General features: G+C 41.0%; 2 protein-coding genes across 3 annotated transcripts in view; one reads left to right on the top strand and one right to left on the bottom strand.

Annotated features, from left to right (window-relative positions):
- The window catches only part of LOC112395174 (heat shock 70 kDa protein 14), a 35,822-nt gene extending 32,603 nt beyond the window's left edge, over positions 1-3,219 (bottom strand). The window contains exons 1-3 of one of the 2 annotated variants that reach the window (XM_024738477.1): positions 3,072-3,219; positions 1,917-1,997; positions 1,759-1,841 (exon numbers count right to left, since the gene is read on the bottom strand). In XM_024738477.1, the coding sequence (XP_024594245.1) occupies positions 1,759-1,841; positions 1,917-1,997; positions 3,072-3,128 (221 nt within the window). In that variant the 5' untranslated portion in view covers positions 3,129-3,219. Of the gene's footprint in view, positions 1-1,758; positions 1,842-1,916; positions 1,998-3,071 lie in introns of those variants that run through there. The other variant, XM_024738337.1, reaches the window with a different exon arrangement.
- A 400-nt stretch (positions 3,220-3,619) lies between these two features.
- Positions 3,620-19,693, top strand: CDNF (cerebral dopamine neurotrophic factor). The gene is made up of 4 exons (XM_024739157.1): positions 3,620-3,734; positions 13,825-13,952; positions 15,023-15,164; positions 19,191-19,693. Exons 1-4 carry the CDS (start codon positions 3,620-3,622, stop codon positions 19,367-19,369), a joined length of 564 nt encoding a protein of 187 aa, XP_024594925.1. The 3' UTR covers positions 19,370-19,693.
- Positions 19,694-21,436: the final 1,743 nt, after the last annotated feature.

The raw sequence follows: 21,436 nt of genomic DNA on the forward strand, positions 1-21,436 counted from the left end.
GCTCATTCTGGAGAAGTCTTAGCAGGACCTTGGCATAGCAATACATGTCTAAAGGGGCTCATTCCTTACTAACCTTGGTCTAAGTAGCATGCTGTGGCTATGTATTACCCAGCTGACTGTCACCATTGCACTCTTTTGTTAAAAGGTAACTTCCAGGGCCAGAAAAGTGAGCTGAAGTTGTTCTTGCTAATACAAAGCTTTTTGCATAATATGGCAGAAGACCTCCACGTCTTTACTTCCACCACCTGCCCCAAAATAGCAGCAAAAAAACAAACAGGGCTACCAAGGGGATGGATCTGTGGAACTGTTCGGTATCTTGATTATATCAATGCCAGTACCTTGGTTGTGATACTGTAGTATAGTTTTGCCAGATGTTACCGCTGGGAGAAAATGGTAAATTCAATAATACATTCCATCTCTCTGTATCATTCCTTGTAACAGTATGTAAATCTACCATTATCTCAGAAAAAAAAAAAGTTTACTTAAAAAAGACATTGTTGGCTGCTTACAATGAGTGAATCTAGCTTCTACAACTCCCTGATTTTTTTTTCAGTCTATAATTTGAAAATTTTTGACACCAACTCAAATTATTTCCAATATGCTCAGTACTAAATTTTGTCAACAGATAAATGGATACGGGAATATATGTATCATCAGAGAATATTTGAATTCTCCCTGAAATACTACAAGTTTTGATGTAATGCATAAAGATCCTAAGGGAAAAAAATGAGTATCAAATTCAGTTTAACTAAACACAGGTAAGGGATAGTAAAAAATATCTGTATGTATAAAAGAAATAAATTTTAAATTTAATCCATGATCCCCCAATCCTAAAGTCAACACAAGGAAATTTCTACCTAAATTCTTAACTGACGAAGTAGAAAGGAAAGAACCGGGGGCTAACGGTTAGGCGCCCTGGACTGCAGTCCTTTCTAGTTTACCCCCTAACTAATTTAGGGATATCTAACTTCTGTGTGCCTTGATTTTCTCATCTAGAAATGGGAAGGGATAAAACCTGCCTGACAGGGATTTGAGAGGATTAAATAAAATAACAGATGTGAAAGCACTTTGAAAATTTAAAAACACTATAGCAAGTATCACAACTCCAGTGAAAATGAAAACCCCTAATTATCATGGTAATCTATAATTTGAGGAGACAGAAGTCTGGGGAAGCCAGCCTCTTTAATCTTTTAATTAAAGTTACAACAGCTGATTAACCTGATTCTTAAGACATTAATTAAGCTGTTTCCCTAATGCTTAAATTTGAAAGCCAACTGTTAAACTTAGTTCCCAAAAAGTGTCACAAAAAGATCTAAGGAAGAAAATCAATAGCTTCTACATAAATATTTCACCAATTATAATAGATTCCACGAAATTCAACTACAGTGCAAAGAAATCTTCAAATTCGCACACAATCTTTCAAGTTCCCTCAGTTAAAAAAGTACTGTACAAATGTGGTAAGTCCAAATTCCCACCTCTGGATGACACAAATTATCAAAACTAAGTGTATGTTGGCATCTATCAATACTAACAGATCTGAAAGCAAGGAACAACTGTCTGAGTGAATCCCATCCTTGAGAAGACTCAGCAGAAGATAATATCAGAAGATAACAGCCTCCTAGAGTATTCTGTGAAATGACCCAGTCATAAAACACAATGAAAAAACACACTGGCGTTTCTAGTTTCATTTCACATTACACTTAGAATGTATAAACACGTTTTTATTACCATGGGTAAAAGTATTATTTTATTCCATACCTTCTGCCAAGGATCTGCTTTACTTTCATTACTGTATTTGAAATATTCCTCATTCTACTTTGTTTTGCTGCCAATCCAACAACCTGAAAAAGAGCAATATATTACAACGCACGTAATTTTTTCCTTATCTCAGAGTTCAAAAATGAGGGGAAGAGTACCTCTTCATTTTCTGAGTAAGCAACAACAGCTGGAGTAACTCTGTCACCTGCATCATTGGCGACCACATCAGCCCGCCCATCCTGGAGAAAAATACGCAACTGTATTAGTTCTTTTGTGATGAAATATACAGTCTCTTTAGATATATTCAGACATGGGTGGGCCAGTGTTACTCTGACATGTATGTGGAGAGAAAAACTGCTTTATCATTCTTTTAAACAAGTAGATTTAATTGTCCTTATCAATTTCCTAGATTTTAATTAAGACCAGAATTCCATGAAGAACTACCTCATTTTTTTCAGTCTGCTCTGCATAGTGGATAACAGAACAGACATAATAACAACCTATCTACGTACAATAACAAGCCTTATTGCGTTAAACTTCCTATTTCTCTTCCTTTCCCTATAAATGCATCTTTTTTCACTCTCTACATATGATGAAGTAGCATTAAACGCTTTGGCTTTTCCTTACAAATCACTGACATTTAAACGTGAGACTAGGATCAGGGCTGTCCCTCATTATTGCTCCTTCCACCTACCCACTGATGCCAGGAATCCCCTAACTCCTAGTCAGGCTCTCTCATTTCCAGAAAGGACAACTGAATAGAGCACACACCATCATCTGGCTTCACACGCTTCGCGGGATCAACACCTCCAGTTCCAGAATGCGGCCACCCCGCGTTCTGGCCAACGTCCAGAAACCTTTCTTGGCCAACGTCCAGAAACCTCCGGGTACCACACTTTCAGGTCCCCCTCGGGGCCTCCTGCGCCCGCGATGTCCCGGGTCCGCCCTCCCCTCGGGGCTTCCTGCGCCCGCGATGTCCCGGGTCCGCCCCCCCTCGGGGCCTCCTGCGCCCGCGAGGTACCGCGTCCGCCCCCGCTCTGGGCCTCCTGCGCCCGCGAGGTCCCGGGTCCGCTCCCCCTCGGGACCTCCTGCGCCCGCGAGGTCCCGGGCCCGCAGCGGCCTTCCTTGAGGAGCCGTGGGGGACGAGGCCGGGTCCGCCCAGCTCTCAGCCCGAAACTTCCCCACAGAATCACCTCTCCGCGCGACGTCCCCAGAACGGCGACACGCCGTTCACAGCCCCACAGGAGACCAAAGGACTTGGCCTCGCACCCAGAGAACTGGGTACGCGCAGCCCAAGTCCCCGAGTCCCTCACCTTATAGACGGCCACACAGGCTGATGTGCAGCCTAGGTGAACCCCGATGGCCGCCATGAGGCGGCAGAGACGGCGGTAGCAGTAACGAGCGGTCCCCCCGGCCGCAAGAGCGCCAGGCCGCGGAACAGCCCCATCAGGCACCGCGGAGACTTCACGTTCCCGCCCGCCCACTGCGTCCGGTCCCTTCGCCGCGGCCTCCCGCGTCCCCGCCAATCAGCGTGAAGGTCCCGCCTTTCCCCTCGAGCAGTCAGCGAATAGCTTTACTGCGTCTCTCCCCGCCCCGCTGGGGAGGCACCGCGTGAGCGAGAGTGCGCACGCGCAGGTCGGGGAGGGAAAGGAAGCGGCTGCTCCGCTCCGCCCGCTTCCATGCCCTTTTTTTGAGAGCCAATGGAAACTCACGGTTGAGTTGCATCATGTGTCCCAGCAACTCCAGGCCGATTATTTTCCAATCCCGGGTCTGCGCTCCTGCGTCCTGGAGCAGCCCCGGGTGATAGCAGCGCGGCGGTTCATTTCACAGGTGGCGGCGAGGCGTTTGGAGCTGGCTTAGCATGTGGTGCGGGAGCCCAGCCGCAGTGGTGGCCTTTTGCGCCGGGCTTTGGGTCTCTAACCCGGGGCGGGCGCAGGGCCAGGAGGCCGGGGGGCGGCTGGGCGCCGACTGTGAAGGTGAGCCGTGTGAGACCTGCTTGCATGGCGGTGACACCGCGTCGCAGTGCAGCTGTTGTCGGCTTTGGCTTCTCTCGGGCCTGTCTATAAATAGCATTTCACTTAGGAAATACGGGCCCTGGCCGTGGCTTCCGATCGCCTTCGCCCAAGCCTAAGCAAAAGTTCGAGCCGGGCCCAGTGACACCTTCAGGCCGCGTTCTTGGTCTTGCTCGATTAAACTGCCTCAGAGCTGGTGGGTTTGGATTTGGATTCGATTTTGTGCAAACGCACGTAGAGGCAGACGACCCTGGCTCCAAAATGATTCTGCTGCCCTAACCGGCGAGACTTGCCTTTCCTTGCACCGAAGCCTTTCAAGTTCAAATTAGTTTATAACTCCCCAAAGGAGAAAACATGACAAATTGTAATTGAGTTGAAATGGCTTAAATCAGAGCACATAACTAACATTTGTTAGGACTTTACAGGGAAAAGTTTCTTAACAAAGGACTACTTTAACTCCGTATAAAGAGGAGGAATACAAAAAAAGATTCCTTTTCTGTTCACAGAATCTCAGCTGTGGACTTGCACTCAGAACAGGTGGGTCTACGTCCCACCCAGCCTTCTGGCTCTGAGGCCACTGTACCCGGTTCTGGCAAAATCAACGTGATAATACCTACAGCAGAGGGCTGGTAACGAGGTCAAGGGAGATAATTAGCTGTGCTACCTCCTTCCTCCTGGACTACGGTAGCACTTACCTCCGTGTTTCATTCATTGAAATAATTAGCTTAGATGTATATCCGCTTCACCCTTCTCTGAGCTTTCGGATCTATTCTTACATAACAGGAAATGGTAGGTTCACAATATACGTTTAATGAATGGGTGAGTATAGACTGTAATATAACTGAATAAAGTCTTAACAATTGGAGTCCAGTTTTCTATCAGCCCTGCAATAATTAAACTTTTCTCCAGAAATTTAAAATACCTACGTGATGTTATTGTCAAACTTTAGATATAGATATTTGTTCAGCCAAGTTATAATTTTCAGTTAAAGATCCCTTATAACTGGGTACTATACGTTTAAAGCAGAATTTGTGAGGCATAAACAGTTGACTGGCTTAATCATCAGTAATTTAATTGCTGGAGCTTCTACTTAAAAACATTTCAGAAGAGCCAGAGCATCTGGATTAATTGTGAAGCTTCTAACGTCTTTCTTGAATTTATTACAGCATATTGTGATTATTAACTTGCATGTCTGAGTAACCTGGGTGTATATTTCCTTTTGTTAACACTGTAGAATCACAACGAAGGAAATACTGGTTTTAGAACAAAAAGAAGTAGAGTCTAGATCTGGCTCTGTTTCAGCTTATGAGTCTTTATCATTAGCCAATTAATTTTCCCTCAGTGTATAAGATTAAAATTCTAAACATACTATAGGGCAAATTTCCATTCTTATCTTGACTACTCTGTGGCATGGGACACCAATGACTTCTTTTATCAGTAAAAAACTGATAGTTGGGCTTCCCTGGTGGCGCAGTGGTTGAGAGCCCGCCTGCCGATGCAGGCGACACGGGTTCGTGCCCCGGTCCGGGAAGATCCCACATGCCGCGGAGCGGCTGGGCCCGTGAGCCATGGCCGCTGAGCCTGCGCGTCCGGAGCCTGTGCTCCGCAACGGGTGAGGCCACAACAGTGAGAGGCCCGCGTACCGCAAAAAACAAACAAACAAACAAAAAAAACCCCTGATAGTCCATGAACCAGCTGGGACCTATTAATGTATTTTATTAAGTAAACAAAGTATTTTGAAAAAAGCATCTAAATTAATTGGCTATATTTTAAACTTGGGAGATGTCATTTTAAAAAGTTCAGATTTCTGGCCTATCTTGAAAACCAGGTGACCAGTCAAGACTAGCCCATATGTCCATATAGTGGGAACTGATGGTGGCTGCTCTTTTTAGAAAGGACATGTGTTCTTTAGGTTTTTGTTTTTGTTTTTCCTAGACTTGGATTGCTTTACCCATTCATTTTACTTGCCTGGGCCCTGTGAATATTCAAGTTTATGACTGCTTTAGGTCATGTGAAGCTTACTAAAAAAAAATGTAAACGTTTCTGAATTTATTTAAAAGGATTGTATTATGGGGCTATTAATTTTTTTTTACTTTGAAATAATTATACATTCACTTATGGGACTAATTTTAATAAACAAAACCCTATGACATAAATAAAAAGACTATGGTTATCTGGTTATAGCAATAAATGCATGCCAGGATCCTTAACTTACTAATTTGTTAGGTGATTTATAGTAAGATTAATCTCACAAGCTTCTTAGATAGCCTCATCCACCAGAGGGCAGACAGCAGAAGCAAGAACTACAATCCTACAGCCTGTGGAATGAAAACCACATTCACAGAAAGATAGACAAGATGAAAAGGCAGAGGGCTATGTACCAATGAAGGAACAAGATAAAACCCCAGAAAAACAACTAAATGAAGTGGAGATAGGCAACCTTCCAGAAAAAGAATTCAGAATAATGATAGTGAAGATGATCCAGGACCTCAGAAAACGAATGGAGGCAAAGATCGAGAGGATGCAAGAAATGTTTAACAAAGACCTAGAAGAATTAAAGAACAAACAAACAGAGATGAACAATACAATAACTGAAATGAAAAATACACGAGAAGCAATCAATAGCAGAATAACTGAGGCAGAAGAACGGATAAGTGACCTGGAACAGAATAAAGAAAAAAGACTGAAAAGAAATGAAGACAGCCTAAGAGACCTCTGGGACAACATTAAACAACATTCACATTATAGGAGTCCCAGATCCCAGAAGGAGAAGAGAGAGAGAGAAAGGACCTGAGAACATATTTGAAGAGATTATTGTGAGATTAATCTCTTCATGTAAGCCCACAACAGCATCCTTCCCATGACAGGGTGATCATGTTATTTCCTCACTAAATAACTTTTAGTGATCTCCCAATTTCCTCCAGGGAGGTGCTTCTCCTTTGTTCTCCCACACTATCTAGTACATGTCTCATAGTAGAGAAATCATTTTGGTCTCCATGTGTGCATTCCTTGACAGTCAAGACCGTTTCTCTCACCACATCATCTCCAGTGGCTACCACGGTGTGCGGCATAAGGTAGGCACTCAATTCTGTTGAATACATGTACGCACATATGCTGCAGTAAAATATTATATAGCTTTTAGTGAGTCAAAAGTGTATCTTTCATAGTACAAGTTAGAATTCCCAACACCCGCCCTCTAGGTAATACACTGACAACAGAGCAACAGTTAAGGTGTAGAAATCATCTGAAGGTATACTATGGGAGTAGAGAAAGAGCTTTGAGGCATCAGGACACAGCGTTTCTTTTTCAGGAAGAGGAGAATTACAGGTCACCAGGAGGCTTTAACGATGGTTTATGCATGGATCATTACAGTATGTGTCTCCCTTGCATACTTGGTCTTTCGCTAATTAAACTTAGCAAAATACGTGTTGGCAAATGTCTCGTTTCCCTCATTCTATCAGTAGCATTTCACACAGCTGATCAGTCAGTCCCTCCTTTTTAACACTTTCTTTGCTTGTCTTCTGGGACACACTCACTCTTTGTTCTCATCCTCCCTTACTGGCTGCTCCTTTCAGTCTTTTTCTGGTTCTTTCCATCTTTCCAATTTCTAAACAATGGAGTTTCACAAGACTGAGACCCAGGATCTCTCCCTTTTGTGTGGTCTCATCCCACAAAGATCATTTTAATGTTGATGACTTACAGATTTAGTATTTGTCCTAGAATTCACCCCTGAACTCCAGATTTATATCCCCAGCAGCTCTTTACTGTTTGTAGGGTCAGACATTATATTAGGGGTCTCCAGAGGAACAGACCAATAGGATACATACATACATACATACATACATACATCCAGATAGATTTATTATAAAGAATTGGCTCTCCTGATTATGGAGGCTGAGATGTCTAAAATTTGCAGTGTGGGCCAACAGGCTGGGGGCCCAGGAGAGCCAATGGTGCAGAAAGCAGTCTGCTGGAGCATTCCCTCATGCTTTTTTGTTCTATTCATGCCAATCCTTTGTGTTCTATTCAGGCCTTCAACTGATTGGATGAGGCTTATCCACATTATGGAGGGCAATCTGTTTTAGCCAGAGTTCACTGATTTAAATGTTAATCTCATTCAAAAACACCCTCCAAGTGGACACATAAAATTAATCGTCACGTTTGTCTAGAAGTATCTCAAAGTTCACGTGTCAAGACTGAATTCCTGCTGGTCTCCACAAACTTGCTTCTCCTGCAGTCTTACCAGTTCAGCAAATGGCAACTCCCCTCTTGCAGTTTCTCAGGCCCAAATCCTTGGGGTCATTCTTGACTTCTGTACATGCCACATCCAATCCATTAGAAAATTCTTTTGGCTCTGCCTTCAAAATACATCCAGAATCCAACCATTCTCATCACCTCCAATGCTCCCACCCTGGTCCAAGATATGCAGCTATTTTAAGAAACTCCAAATGGTTATGCCTGCTTTCATTCTGGCTACCCTGCAGTCTATTCTCCAAAGAACCTCCAGAGGCATAATTTAAAAGTAATGTCAGATCACTGCACCCTTTTGCTTAAAACCTTTAATGGCATGCCTTCTCAGAGTAGGACCCAGAGCCCTTACCATGACCTCAAAGCCCTAGATGACCTGGCATGCTGCCGTTCATTTGACCTCATTTTCTACCATCCTCCCTCTTGGTGGGAGGGAGGCTCCCATATGGTTCTTGGACCTGCCAAGGACATGCATACGTTGTTCTTCCCTCTGCCTGGAGGGTTCTTCCCAAGCACTCCACTTAAGGTGTTCTCCCACTTCCTTAAGCTTTATGCTCAAACACGACTTTATCTGAGAGACCTTCCCTGACCACCCCATTTAGAATAATACTATTACCTTATACTATTACTCTATCCTCCTTACCAAATTTATGTTTCTTCACAGCCACAAGATACTTTTATTTATTCACCAGAATGTAATCCCTGAGAGTAAGAGCTTTGTTTTTCCAACAACCTATAGAATACTGTCTGGCACTTACTGGTGGCTCAATAAATATTTGTTAAAACCACGACATGGCTATATTATATTTAGTGTTCTGTTCCTATTAAATAGCATTAGGAATGAATATGACTTCATGTTTTAAAAATTGACATTTCTGGTCGTCTAGCTGAAAACAACTGAAAACACTGGATAAAATAAAAATGTGAAAATGTTAAGTGTAAGTTAGTAAGGCATACCCAGAGGCCAAAAACAATGTGAAAGTGGAAACCAAAAGAGGTAAAGGGACCCCTGAAGCTGGGATTTTTCTTGAGGGTATTTGCCACCCAGGCAATTTAAACTTAGATTTTCATGGACGTAAAATAAAGAGAATGAATAAAATAAAAAGAATAATGACATAGCCCAGACCTTCCCAAGTTAGGTGTGTAGTACTGGATCCTCCCCCAATTAGTTTGGAACCCCAGAGAGCTAGACTTTCATTATAAAAGGTGACCTGGAAATAACCACAATTCTACCACCATTCTTTAGAGACTAAAAGAAATTGCAGTACTTGAACTTTTTACTGAATAAAAGGTAAAACAAAAATGTCTCTTGATCACTCATACTCACAAGCTACCACACATATGCATTGAAGCCCAAATGGACACAGCCAACCTGGGTGATCCAAAACGTCTCAAACTGAGAATTTAGTTTACAGGGATTTCAAGTCGGCATCAGCAAACGTTAATCTCACATAGGAATCCACCTTCAATCCAGTCCCACAAAATTCTAATAATTCCCACAAAGTTCTAAGAAAGAAAGCTCACATTCAGAAAAATCACAAACCCCTGGGAAGAAGAGCACCGTAAGTGACAGCCAGTTGAGACAAGAGACAGAAGAAGCATACCTGGACAGGCTTCAGGTTTTACAATTATCAGGCACTAAATATAAAATATTTTTACTATATTTAAAGAAATAAAGGAAGGGATTGAAAATATGAATAAAGGGCAGGAGGCTATTAAAAATGTCCACACATATTTGGAAAAGAACCAAATAAACATGTACAAATAGAAATTAGTGAGATTAACCGCAGACTAGACACAGCAGAGAAAAGAATTAGTGAGTTAGAAGACTGAAGAAATTGTCAAGAAGGAATCACTGAGCAATTAAGAGAATAAAAATATGAAACAGAGATAAAGGTACAATGCAGATCAAGAGAAAAATTCCCACATATGTTAACTGGACTTCCAGAAGGAGAAGAGAGAGTGTACGGGTGGAGCAAAAGAGATGATAGCTCATTTTCCCAAACGGATGAAAGTCATCAATCCACAGGTTTGGAAGTCCAGTATATTCCAAACAGTATAAATAAAAATAATTCCACATCTAACCATATCAGAAGGAAATTGCAAAACACAAAAGGAAAAAAGAGAAAATCTTAAACACAGAGAAAGAAGACTGATGAACTTAAAGGGAAGGGCAATTAGACTGTCGGGTGATTCAACGTTGAAAGGCCCAAAGCCACAGCTAGTAAATATTAACTAGTAAAGCCAGGATTTGGACCCAGAGAGTCTGGCTTCAGAGCCGAAGCACTGAATCCCTACCTATACTGCTTTCTGAGTGTGGAGTTGGGAACTAATTTATTTAAGGCAATATTAAAAATAAAATTAGAACAATGAAGTAATATACAAATTATTCAAGAGCTTCTGGTTATTCTTAAGTCTTAACTCATTACAACATGTATTTTATTCCTAGGTAGCAATTCTCCCCTAGTACCGGTACCAGCAAGACTAATCTGGTGTCTTTTTTTCCCCTCCAAAATCAAGTAGGAGCAGATAATGTAGGACTGACTTCAGTTCTAGAAGGTGTGGATGGAACTGCTGAAAATAATGTTCCTAGCCTGCTGATAATTTAATAATTCCACTAACTTGATTTTTAAATTTATTATTATCTTTTCTAAAACGTTGTAGCTCTTTTCCTGCAGGTGACGTTATTATATTTTTCAAGTACTAAGTTAAGTAGTAAATAGTCAAGTTAAAAGACAAAGATTGTAAGGCTACATAAAAACATCCAACCAAATGCTTTTTACAAGAGATGGGTCTGGGCAAAAGAGTTAAATCTTTCTCTTCCACGGGAAAAAACTATAATAAATATCTAAGACTAAAAATAAAATTAGGAATTAGCCACACAAACATGTTATTTAAAATTTGTAAATTCCAAAGGAATCAGCTACAAGAGTTGAAAACGAAAGCTTTGAGTTTGGGGGAAATGGGGAAGGGGAGACAAGGGACACTATTTTTCAAACTGAACATTTTATAACTCACTGGCTTTAAACTTGGTGTGTGTGGGGGTGGGGAGGGACAGAGAGGGAGAGAGAAGAGACCTGGAAACTACAAGTATAAAAATTATTTTAGAGTGTTTTTCTTAAACAGGAGTGGAGAAATGGGATGTGATGTTGAGAGAGGTTTTGTTGCTTTTAAGATATAAGAATGAACAGCATGTTAATGGAAACAAGACAGGAGAGAGAGGGCAGAGGTGCAGGAGCAGGGAGTTGATAGGATCTACTTTAGCAGGTGGAAGGGTTGTCACAGTTCATTCATAGAATTAAGGTAGACTGTGCTGATACACGTGTTGTAGATGTGGTGGCAGAGCAAGAGAGAGTTCTTTCCTGTTGCTTTTTTTTTCCCTCAGAGAAATAGGAAGCACCACCATCGCTGAGGATGGGGTGGAGGTGTGACACAAGGTTTGAGAGAGCAGCTGCGCAACTGTCCTCTTGGGAGTGGGAGAGAGTGAGAATGAGGTCGATGTAGTAGGATTGTTGGGAGCACTGATGGCTCACTGAAATGAGCGGTCACGAATTTACAGTGAGGCCAGTGAGTACGGCTGTGCTATTTCCTCCAGCCACGTTCAGTGAGTATAGGTGCAAAGTTTTAACCAGGGTTAGGATCTTGCTGGGTGAGTCCAACAAGGGAGAGAGATGCAAGGGAGTTCAATTTTTGTGCAAAGGAGTTATTACAATGTTGAACCACGGAATCTAAGCTGGGTGGGGAAGCAGGGTGAAGTGGTGGCAGAATCAATGAATAGTATGACCTGGCGGGGTCAGGGGATTGTTTACCTTGGGGTGTTAGAGGATGTGAGCTGGAAAGATGGGAGATGATGATCAGACAATGGGATGTTTCCACTGAGATTATAGAGGTTATAGTCATTGGTAATGACTGGACCTAAGGGTATGACCATGGTGATTTTTCATGTACTTTGGATATTACTCCTTCATCAGTTTATAAGTTGTAAATATCTTCCTCCAGTTTGTGGCTTGTCTTATCATTTGCTTATGATTTCTTTTGCATTAAAAAACTGGTTAATTTTGATATAATCAAATGTATGATCCGTGTTTTGGTCTCTTCTTTAAGAAATCCTTCTCTATCCTGATGCCATAAAGATGTTTTCCTATATGGGAACATATGTATATGTATAACGGATTCACTTTGTTATAAAGCAGAAACTAACACACCATTGTAAAGCAATTATATCCCAATAAAGATGTTTAAAAAAAAAAAAGAGAAGAAGCCGAATTAAAAGGATAGTTTATTGATAATTGGGACAAAAAAATAAAGATGTTTTCCTAAGGTTTCTTCTAAAACTTTTGTAGTGTTGCTCTTCCCATATGTCTTTATTCACCTGGGATTCACGTCTATGTGTAGTTTTGGATAGGTGTCTAAGTTTAACTTTTTCCATGGCAGGTGGTCCTAGAACCATTTATTGACTAGCCCATTTTTCCCCCACTGATTTTCAGTATCACTTCTGTACTCTACCAAGCTCCTCTAGATTTGTGGATTTGTTTCTAGACTCACTAGTTTGTTCCACTGGTCTATTTCTGTGCCAGTCCCACAGTGTTTCAAACGCTATAGCTTTAGAATTAGGTCTTGATACCTGATAAGGTCAACTCCCCAACCTCCTTCTTCTTCAAGTACTTCTTGGCTTTCATTTGCTCTTGTTTTTTCATCTGTATTTTTGGATCAGTTTATCAAATCTATAAAAAAAAAGCCTATTGAGATTTTAATTAGAAGAGCATTGAGTTTATCGATCTACTTAAAAATAATTATCATCCATAATATTGAATCTTCCCATCCATGAACATGGCTTATCTTCCCATTTCTTAGGTCTACTTTTAGGTCTTTTGATAAAGTTTTGTAATTTCTTTCCTTCAGAGTCTCGCTATACTATTAAATTTATTCCAGGTTACCCTAGAAATCGCCACTCTTCCTCATGCTATTTCCCTAAAATTCTTTCTGATATGAGGGCTGCTGTTTTCCGGCATATGCTCTGGCCTCCATGTCCTTCTCTGATTGCTTGGACACTTCGCCTTTGGGACAACAACGTGGGAAAGCAGCCTCCTTCTAATTCATAGTACCCTAGTGGATAAGCATGTGGGCCCAGAGGGAGACCATCTGGGGTCAAACTCCCTCTACCACTTACTGGGCAAGCTCACTGGCCTCTCTCTGACTCAGGTTCTTCATGTGTAAAATGAGGCTAGTGATGTATCTACATCCGAGTTTTGTTCTGAGACTTGAATAAGTTGATCCATGTAAAGTACTCAGAACAGTGCTAACAAATGGTAACTATGGTTGTTCTTATTGCCTGTGCCTCTTCTGAGGGTCATCTCTTCACTGACTCTGGACCGTGGGATTGAATATGATTGTTCCAACTGGGGTTCAAACTGGGACATACAGGCAGATGCAGACTACCAAGGGACTTCATTCCAGACACATGTTCTGTTTTTTCTCTATGCTTTAAACAAAGCTGTCCCAAGCATCATATCCCAGAGGAGGCAATATTTTCTTTTAGGGTGAGTGACATCTTGTGGGAAAGTTCTCCTACTAAGTGGAACTTGGTTCCACAGATTGACGGATTGATTCAATAAGCTCATGTTATTCAAGGCCCAACACTAAGCTAAAAGCTACAGGCCTGAAACCATTCTCACTTAAGATATGAATTTAATTTGTCACAATGCGTTGAATCATACTTACTTTTTTATTTGGTGGGAGAAACATATACATAGGTGTGGTAGCGGTGATATTGTACACAAATACATAATTCATTTGTTCCTTCTAGTGTGTCAAGAATTCTTGAACCGATTCTACAACTCCCTGATAGCCAGAGGAGTCAACTTTTCTCTGGACACCATAGAAAAAGAATTGATCAGCTTTTGCTTGGATGTCAAAGGAAAAGAAAACCGCCTGGTATGGTAAATTTTCACCTTTCATTATCTCCCTGTGCTCGGAGAAAACTGCTAATCGTTTCATTTCTCATCTTGAATTTAATGTTCTCCTTCTTCGATGCTTGCCTCAAGCCTGCTCACTGCAGAAAGCAAGCAGAAATTGATCTTTCAGGGAAATGGAGTCAATGAATTTTCATCTAGAATACGTCACATTTCATTTGGCTTTTTGAAAAAACCATAGGCAACCAATCCCATGATTTCTTAAAGGAAATTATACAACTGAATTCCTAATGAGAATTTACTGTCCTGAGTTAAGAGTGGATAGACTTTCCACTTCTTATCAAGACAATTAGTGAAACCTATCAAAATATTTTTACATCATTATTTATGCATAATTAATGAAGTACTTTTATTAGCTTGTAATGGTGTTTCCCGGGTATACACAAATGACCTGTTTCAATATACTGTTTTTACAGCACTAAAGACAAGCTTGGGCCAATTCATTTTGCCTAAAATCGTCATGTTGAATCTGTCAGTTAAATTTTCCTCGTTGACTGCTCACCACTGACACACTATAAAAGTCTCAGCATTTGTCTGCACCATTAAGCTCTATATTTTTAAATGTCAAACGCTTGTCAGGGAGCTTGAAAGGCAGTAGGACATGATGGAACAGGGCATGGACTCCAGAGCCAAAAGGCTAGATTTTTAAATTAATTCGGTCCTTTCTTCTCGCTAGTTGGGCGACCTCCAGTTGGCTTGGGTGTAAAATACTAGTACCTACATCACAGGATTGTTATGAGAATTAAATACATCAATACCTTTAAAGCCCTGACAGCAGTGTGTCGGCGCAGATAAAACATTTAGCAAGTGTTAGCTCTTATCAGTAGTCTTTAGGCATCATGTGAATTGCAGGGCGCTTCTAATTAGGCTGATCCTGGGAACGGAGCCATTGGTTTTCTGGTGTCTTAGCAGGGGTTAAATGTAAAAGCTGGGCCACAAAAACTAGGTTAACCTCTTTCTCACTTCTTGAAACTATACTACTTGCTTTTTTTTCAGTGTCTGGGCCCCTAAAGTCTCTTCATTCCCCTTCAGTGCTACTATCTAGGAGCGACGAAAGATGCGGCCACAAAGATCCTGAGCGAGGTCACTCGCCCAGTGAGCGTGCACATGCCTGCAGTGAAGATTTGCGAGAAGCTGAAGAAGATGGACAGTCAGATCTGTGAGCTGAAATACGGTATAACGGAGTCAAATGTTTTTTCCCCAAATGTCCAGCATATTGCCAATTCTGTAAACATAGGGCCAGTTTCTAAAAAGTCAGTGTTAGAAAGAAAGAAGCTCTACACTTGCTAATAGGGTGCTGGACTGCTGTGTGGTGCCTAGTGCCATCTGAACTTCTTGGGGGAAGAGAAATGAAATCTGGCACAGTCAGCGTTAGGTAAAACTGCCCACCCAAATGGCAAAGTTTAACCTCTTAAATCACCAAGGCGTTGTCAACTACACACGTCAAGGAAGAGTTCAGAATTTCAAGGGAGCAGCTACTCGTGGTGAATTAGCTCTTGGTAACCTGTTAAGACAAAAGCTGCATCTATTCAAAGGTGATGTAAGGACTCTGAAGTTTTTAATGGGACTCTAACGTTCTTCCTAGAGCTATCATTCTGCCAGCTTCAACTTTTAGGAAATAGGTTATTCACATCAAAGCAGGTTTTACCTGATGAAATAGCCTTATCAAGGGTGCCTAAAATAAACAGCCAGAAAAGGAAGATGTCCTATTTAAAACATTATCCTTGGCCTTATAAATTTTACATACATAGATCTATTCTTATACAGAGGATTTGTATCTGGGCCAGTCTTTCGGGTAGATTGATGAGGTATCATAAAAGGCTGGAGGGGGACTTCCCTGGTGGCCCAGTGGTTAAGACTCTGTGCTCCCAATGCAGGGGGCCAGGGTTCAATCCCTGGTCAGGGAACTGGATCCCGCATGCCACAACCAAAGATCCCGCATGCTGCAAGGAAGATCCTGAGTGCGCAACTAAGACCCGGTGCAGCCAAAGAAATAAATAAAAATAAAAGGCTGGGGGATTCCCCCCACTTAGCCTATCCCAACACCTGTAATTCCACCAGTCGAAATCCATTTCCTTTGCTTATGTCATTGTTTGATGTTACATACCTGGCATAGTTTTGTAAACTACCTAAGTAATTAGCACCCAACTCTGAATTACTTTAGTCTTATTTTCCAGCATAGCTGTGTAATATAAGCCTATGCACCATAGCTACACAGATGTCTTTAAATAGGTTTAAGGTCAGAAGATACCAAAGACAAACTGTTTCTCAAATGGCCAAGGGCAGGCCCTAACTTCCAGGGTGGTGATGAGGCAGATTTTTTTTTTATTATTGGCTTTCAAGTAATGAAATAGAGGCAGGAAGCACTGAGTCCATATAAACGATAGCCCCCAAAGGGACAAAACTGTCCTGATTCTTCCATTCAACAAATTTCTTTTGAATAGCTTTTACTATGAGCAAGGGATCTTACTGGGATCCTTGAATAATAGAAAAATTAATCAGATATTATTGAGAAGAAGAGAGTACTTATTAATGTTTTGGCAAAATGCTGGCCACTAGAGGCCCTTGGGGAGCCATGGACTAGATTTACTGTTGGTATTGACCTTTTCCCTGTAGTTTTAGGGAGTTATAGAGGATTCCCCCTTTTAAAGTTAATGCCAAATGCCAAATCCTCTAGAATAACCTGAAGAAACTACCAACACTTGCAAGAAAGTATTTTCTTCCTTCAACCATTTATCTTGAATAGACCACTAGTTCTAAATTCTTCCCAGCTTATATTTGGCAGGAAAGTTGAGACTGAACAGGGGCTTTTGAGCTGTGTAGTATTAATAATTTGGGCTATAAAAATTTCTACTCCTAAAGGTATTTTGTCATGTCAGGCAGGAAATTAAAAGACAAGATAAGTGTAGACTTGGATTATGTTTTCAATTAGGAAGGTGTTATTTGGTTTTTGACCTGAAAGTATGTTTTCCCTTGCTCTGTTTTTTATTTTTATAAATTTATTTTATTTATTTATTTTTGGCTGTGTTGGGTCTTCGTTGTTGCATGTGGGCTTTCTCTAGTTGCGGCGAGCAGGGGCTACTCTTCGCTGCAGTGCACGGGCTTCTCATTGTGGTGGCTTCTCTTGTTGTGGATCACGGGCTCTACGTGCGTGGGCTTCAGTAGTTGTGGCACACAGGCTCAGTAGTTGTGGCTTGCGGGTTCCAGAGCATAGGCTAAGTAGTTGTGGTGCGTGGGCTTAGTTGCTCTGCGGGATCTTCCTGGACCAGGGCTCAAACCTGTGTCCCCTGCATTGGCAGGTGGATTCTTAACCACTGCACCACCAGGGAAGCCCTTTGTTCTGTTTTTTAAAAGAATGGAAATCACTATTAAAAAATGTAAGGATTCTCTGGAGCAGAGTGTAGCTGACCCTCCAAATAAAAAAGCCTTTAAAATCCAACTTTTATTTATTTATTTCCAGCTTTACTGAGATGCAATTGACATATAACAGTGTGTGAGTTTAAGGTGTACAATGCATTGATTTGATATACCTCTATCTTGCAATATGATTACCATGTTAGCTAACAGCTCCATCATATCACATAATTACCGTTTCCTTTTTTGTGATGAGAATATTTAAGATCTACTCCTTAGCAACTTTCAAATATATAATACAGTATTCTTAACTATAATCACCATTTTGCTGTTCTTTTTCAGGATTGCTTTGGCAATTCAGGGTCCTTTGTCATTCCATCCAAATTTTAGGATTTGTTTCTTTCTATCTCTGTAAGAAGTGCCACTGGCATTCTGGTAGGGATTGCACTGGTTCTGTAGATTGCTTTGGATGGTATGGACATTTTAACAATACGAATTCTTCCAAACCATAAACACAGGATCTCTTTCCATTTGTTTGTGTCTTCTTCAATTTCTTTCATCAAAGTCTTGTAGTGTTCTGTGTATAGATCTTTTACCTCCTGATTAAATTTATTCCTAAGTCTGAAATCCAACTTTTAACTTAGGGTACACTGACTGGAAGTTCTGATAAATCACTTGACAACTATGTTAGGTTATTAAAAGGCTTTTAAGTGCCATGTTCTACTATGTAGGGAAAAAAAGGAGTGCTTCAAGAGGTCAAGCTGAAAAAGTCCTAGGCTGCCACTAACTGTAAAATAAGTCAACTTAAACACTGTATCTATGTTCAAGCACACCCCTGGTGGTGAGGAAGGGGGAAGGAGACTTTCCTTCGAAAGAGAAAAATTGCCCCTTTCTCACGGGGAAATCAGAATCACAAGTATATTATAGATGAGCCTAATTATTTTTCTGTTTTGGGGCTTGGCGATAGAGAAGTAGCTGAGTTCTTGACAGCCTTTGCAGATAATCTGTAAACAGGGAAATAATAGTCTCGCTAGAGGAGTTAGATGTTGGTGACAGGTGTTATTGGCAAGAATGTTAGGAGCCAGATTGGCTAGTACCGAGGCACCGGCGTTAGAGAGGTGGCTGTACCCGCAAAGGTCTGTAAATAAACCCTGTGATGATTTTGGGAATCCCAGTGGAGGGGTCAGGTGAGTTTAAGCAGAGATCCAAAACAATTAAGGATCAGTGATAATGCTTCTAATTGTCTTCATGTGTTTGGGTTTCTTTAAATTTGTATTTAAAAACTAGTTTAAATTCTTTAGATTGTATTTAAACTCTTTAAATTTGTATTTAAAAACTAATTCGTATTAGTGCTTTGTAATATGTGTGCTCATCTATGTTACCACAGACGTATCTCATATAAAAGTGAATCGTAACTTTCTAGCTAGTTACAATCTATGGCTTTCAGTTGGCCGCACACACAGGGCCATCCCAAGGTACCGCCTTTTATCGATTCCGTTCTTCTTACCTTAGGAGCGGCAATTAGGATGCGGTGCTATTTGTTTTATGAACGTTGATCTTGAGAAGCCATGGAGTGGTAGCAAAGACTGCAAAGCTACACAGGCCCTGTTTTGAAGCGAGTATAATTCCATGGAAAGAAAGTCCAACGGATCATGAGTTATCCCAATAGCTTTGCATATGATACATTTTTCTTAGGTATGTCCTGTTTTCCATAGACATGGGAGCTGTTCCCCACTTTGAATCACAGGGTAGTCAGCACCAAGATAAGTAACACTATTTGCTTTTCTAAGTGTTTCATAGTTGGTTTTGTTTTTAAAAAATTGTGCTTTTCCTTTCTGTCATGAAGAAAAAAAATTGGATTTGGCATCAGTGGACCTGTCCAAGATGAGAGTAGCAGAGCTGAAACAGATACTGTACAGCTGGGGAGAAGAGTGCAGGGCCTGTGCGGAAAAAACCGACTATGTGAATCTCATCAAAGAACTGGCACCCAAGTACACAGCGACATACCCCAAAACAGAACTCTGACCCCCGGAAGCTGGTGCACCGCTGATTGTGATTAGAGACAAAATGCCTCTCTAGGATACGGACGCGTTTGTTGAGAGGAACCAGGAATTGCAGTGTGTGTGGTCTCAGACTTCTTGTTTTGATATTACACCTCAGAATTGGTTACCTGGGTTTATAAGTAGAACTGCTAGTATTAGTGGTTTCTTAAATCTTCAGTGTATGAAAACCTACAAGTGCCTTTCTCATGATTTTCTTGTATGTGAGTTACCATTGCCTATCTCCTAAAACGGGAAAAAGTGAACCACTGAAAAATCGGTGTAGTAAATTGATACTAAGCAGGAAGACAGTGCTCAGAGGCTCCTACCTGTGCACTAATTTTTTTTTTTTTTTTTTTTGCGGTACGCGGGCCTCTCACTGTTGTGGCCTTTCCCGTCGCGGAGCACAGGCTCCGGACGCGCAGGCTCAGCGGCCATGGCTCACGGGCCCAGCCGCTCTGCGGCATGTGGGATCTTCCCGGACCGGGGCACGAACCCGTGTCCCCTGCATTGGCAGGCGGACTCTCAACCACTGCACCACCAGGGAAGCCCCTGTGCACTAATTTTTAAATATGTTGGATTAGAGAAAGACAAATATCGTATCACTTATATGTGGAATCTAAAAAAAGGGTACAAATGAACTTATCCACAAAACAGAAATAGTCAAAGACATAGAAAACAAACTTATGGTTACCAGGGGGTAAGTGGGGGGAGGGATAAATTGGGAGATTGGGATTGACAAAAACACACTACTATATATAAAATAGATAACTAATAAGGACCTACTGTGTAGCACAGGGAACTCTTCTCAGCCATAAAAAGGAACGAAATTACATTACAGTACTCTGTAATGACCTATATGGGAAAAGAATCTAAAAAAAGAATGGATATATGTATATGTATAACAGATTCACTTTGCTGTACACCTGAAAGTAACACAACATTGTAAATCAACTATACTCCAATAAAAAAAAAAGTTGGATTATGACAAAAGAAATGATGTTTAGCTTATCTAACTCCCAACTTCAACCCAAATGATAACCTGGCATAATCAAAAGTCTTTTAAAAGTAAACTTTGTGTTTTTAACTGTAAACCACTCTACCTTCTAGCTCTCTTTGGTGTCAGAAATAGGAGGGCAGGAAGCACTACTTGAAATTAGTGTTTCCCAGGTGAAGAAAACCATTTTAAAACCTATTTAAACCTACTTAGATTAGATCAAGAATCCACACGAGTACAGCCGTTTTAGGGAATTGTATCCACACTTGCACTGTTAACTGAACCAAGCTCAAAGTCATTTGCCCTTCTTCCTATCACACATTAGACAAGCTTTTGATAGAGGGTTAAAGAATATTAAGAGCACCTGTGGACAACATGGAGCTTTATGGTTCTTAATGCTATTTTATCAGCTTTAAATTGTAAAATCATTTTTGGTTCCATTTTCTGGCTACACAAGAATAAGAACTCCACTGTAGACATGACTGCCTCTCTGTGGCAGGTGGAGGTGGGGAATGACCGCAGGGCAGCTGGAGGGAACGTTCTGGGGTGATGGGAATGTCCTGAATCTTGATTGGGGTGATGGTTACATGGGTGAATATGACTGTCCAGTTCATCCAGAAGTGCAATTAAGATATGGGCATTTTATTGTATGTAAATTATACCTAAAATACTGCTGTAGAAAAATTATTTGAAAATTAAGTAAAATCAATTGATTCAAAACATCTTGTTTCTTTAAGAATTGCTTTTGCTTACAGTTGCCATATGATCCAGCAATCCCACTCCTGGGTATATCTCCCTCCTGGGCATATACCCAGACAAAACTATAATTTGAAAAGATACATGCATCCCTATGTTCATAGCAGCACTATTTACAATAGCCAAGATGTGGAAACAACCTAAATATCCATTGACAGATGAATGAACAAAGAAGATGTGGTATATATATATATATATATATATATACATACACATACATACATATACACACACACACAGGAATACTATTCAGCCATAAAAAAGGACATTTTTGCCATTAGCAACCACATGGATGGACCT

Source organism: Neophocaena asiaeorientalis, unplaced genomic scaffold, assembly GCF_003031525.2.
Source record: "Neophocaena asiaeorientalis asiaeorientalis breed wild unplaced genomic scaffold, Neophocaena_asiaeorientalis_V1.1 scaffold889, whole genome shotgun sequence".
NCBI classification, from domain to species: Eukaryota; Metazoa; Chordata; class Mammalia; order Artiodactyla; family Phocoenidae; genus Neophocaena; species Neophocaena asiaeorientalis.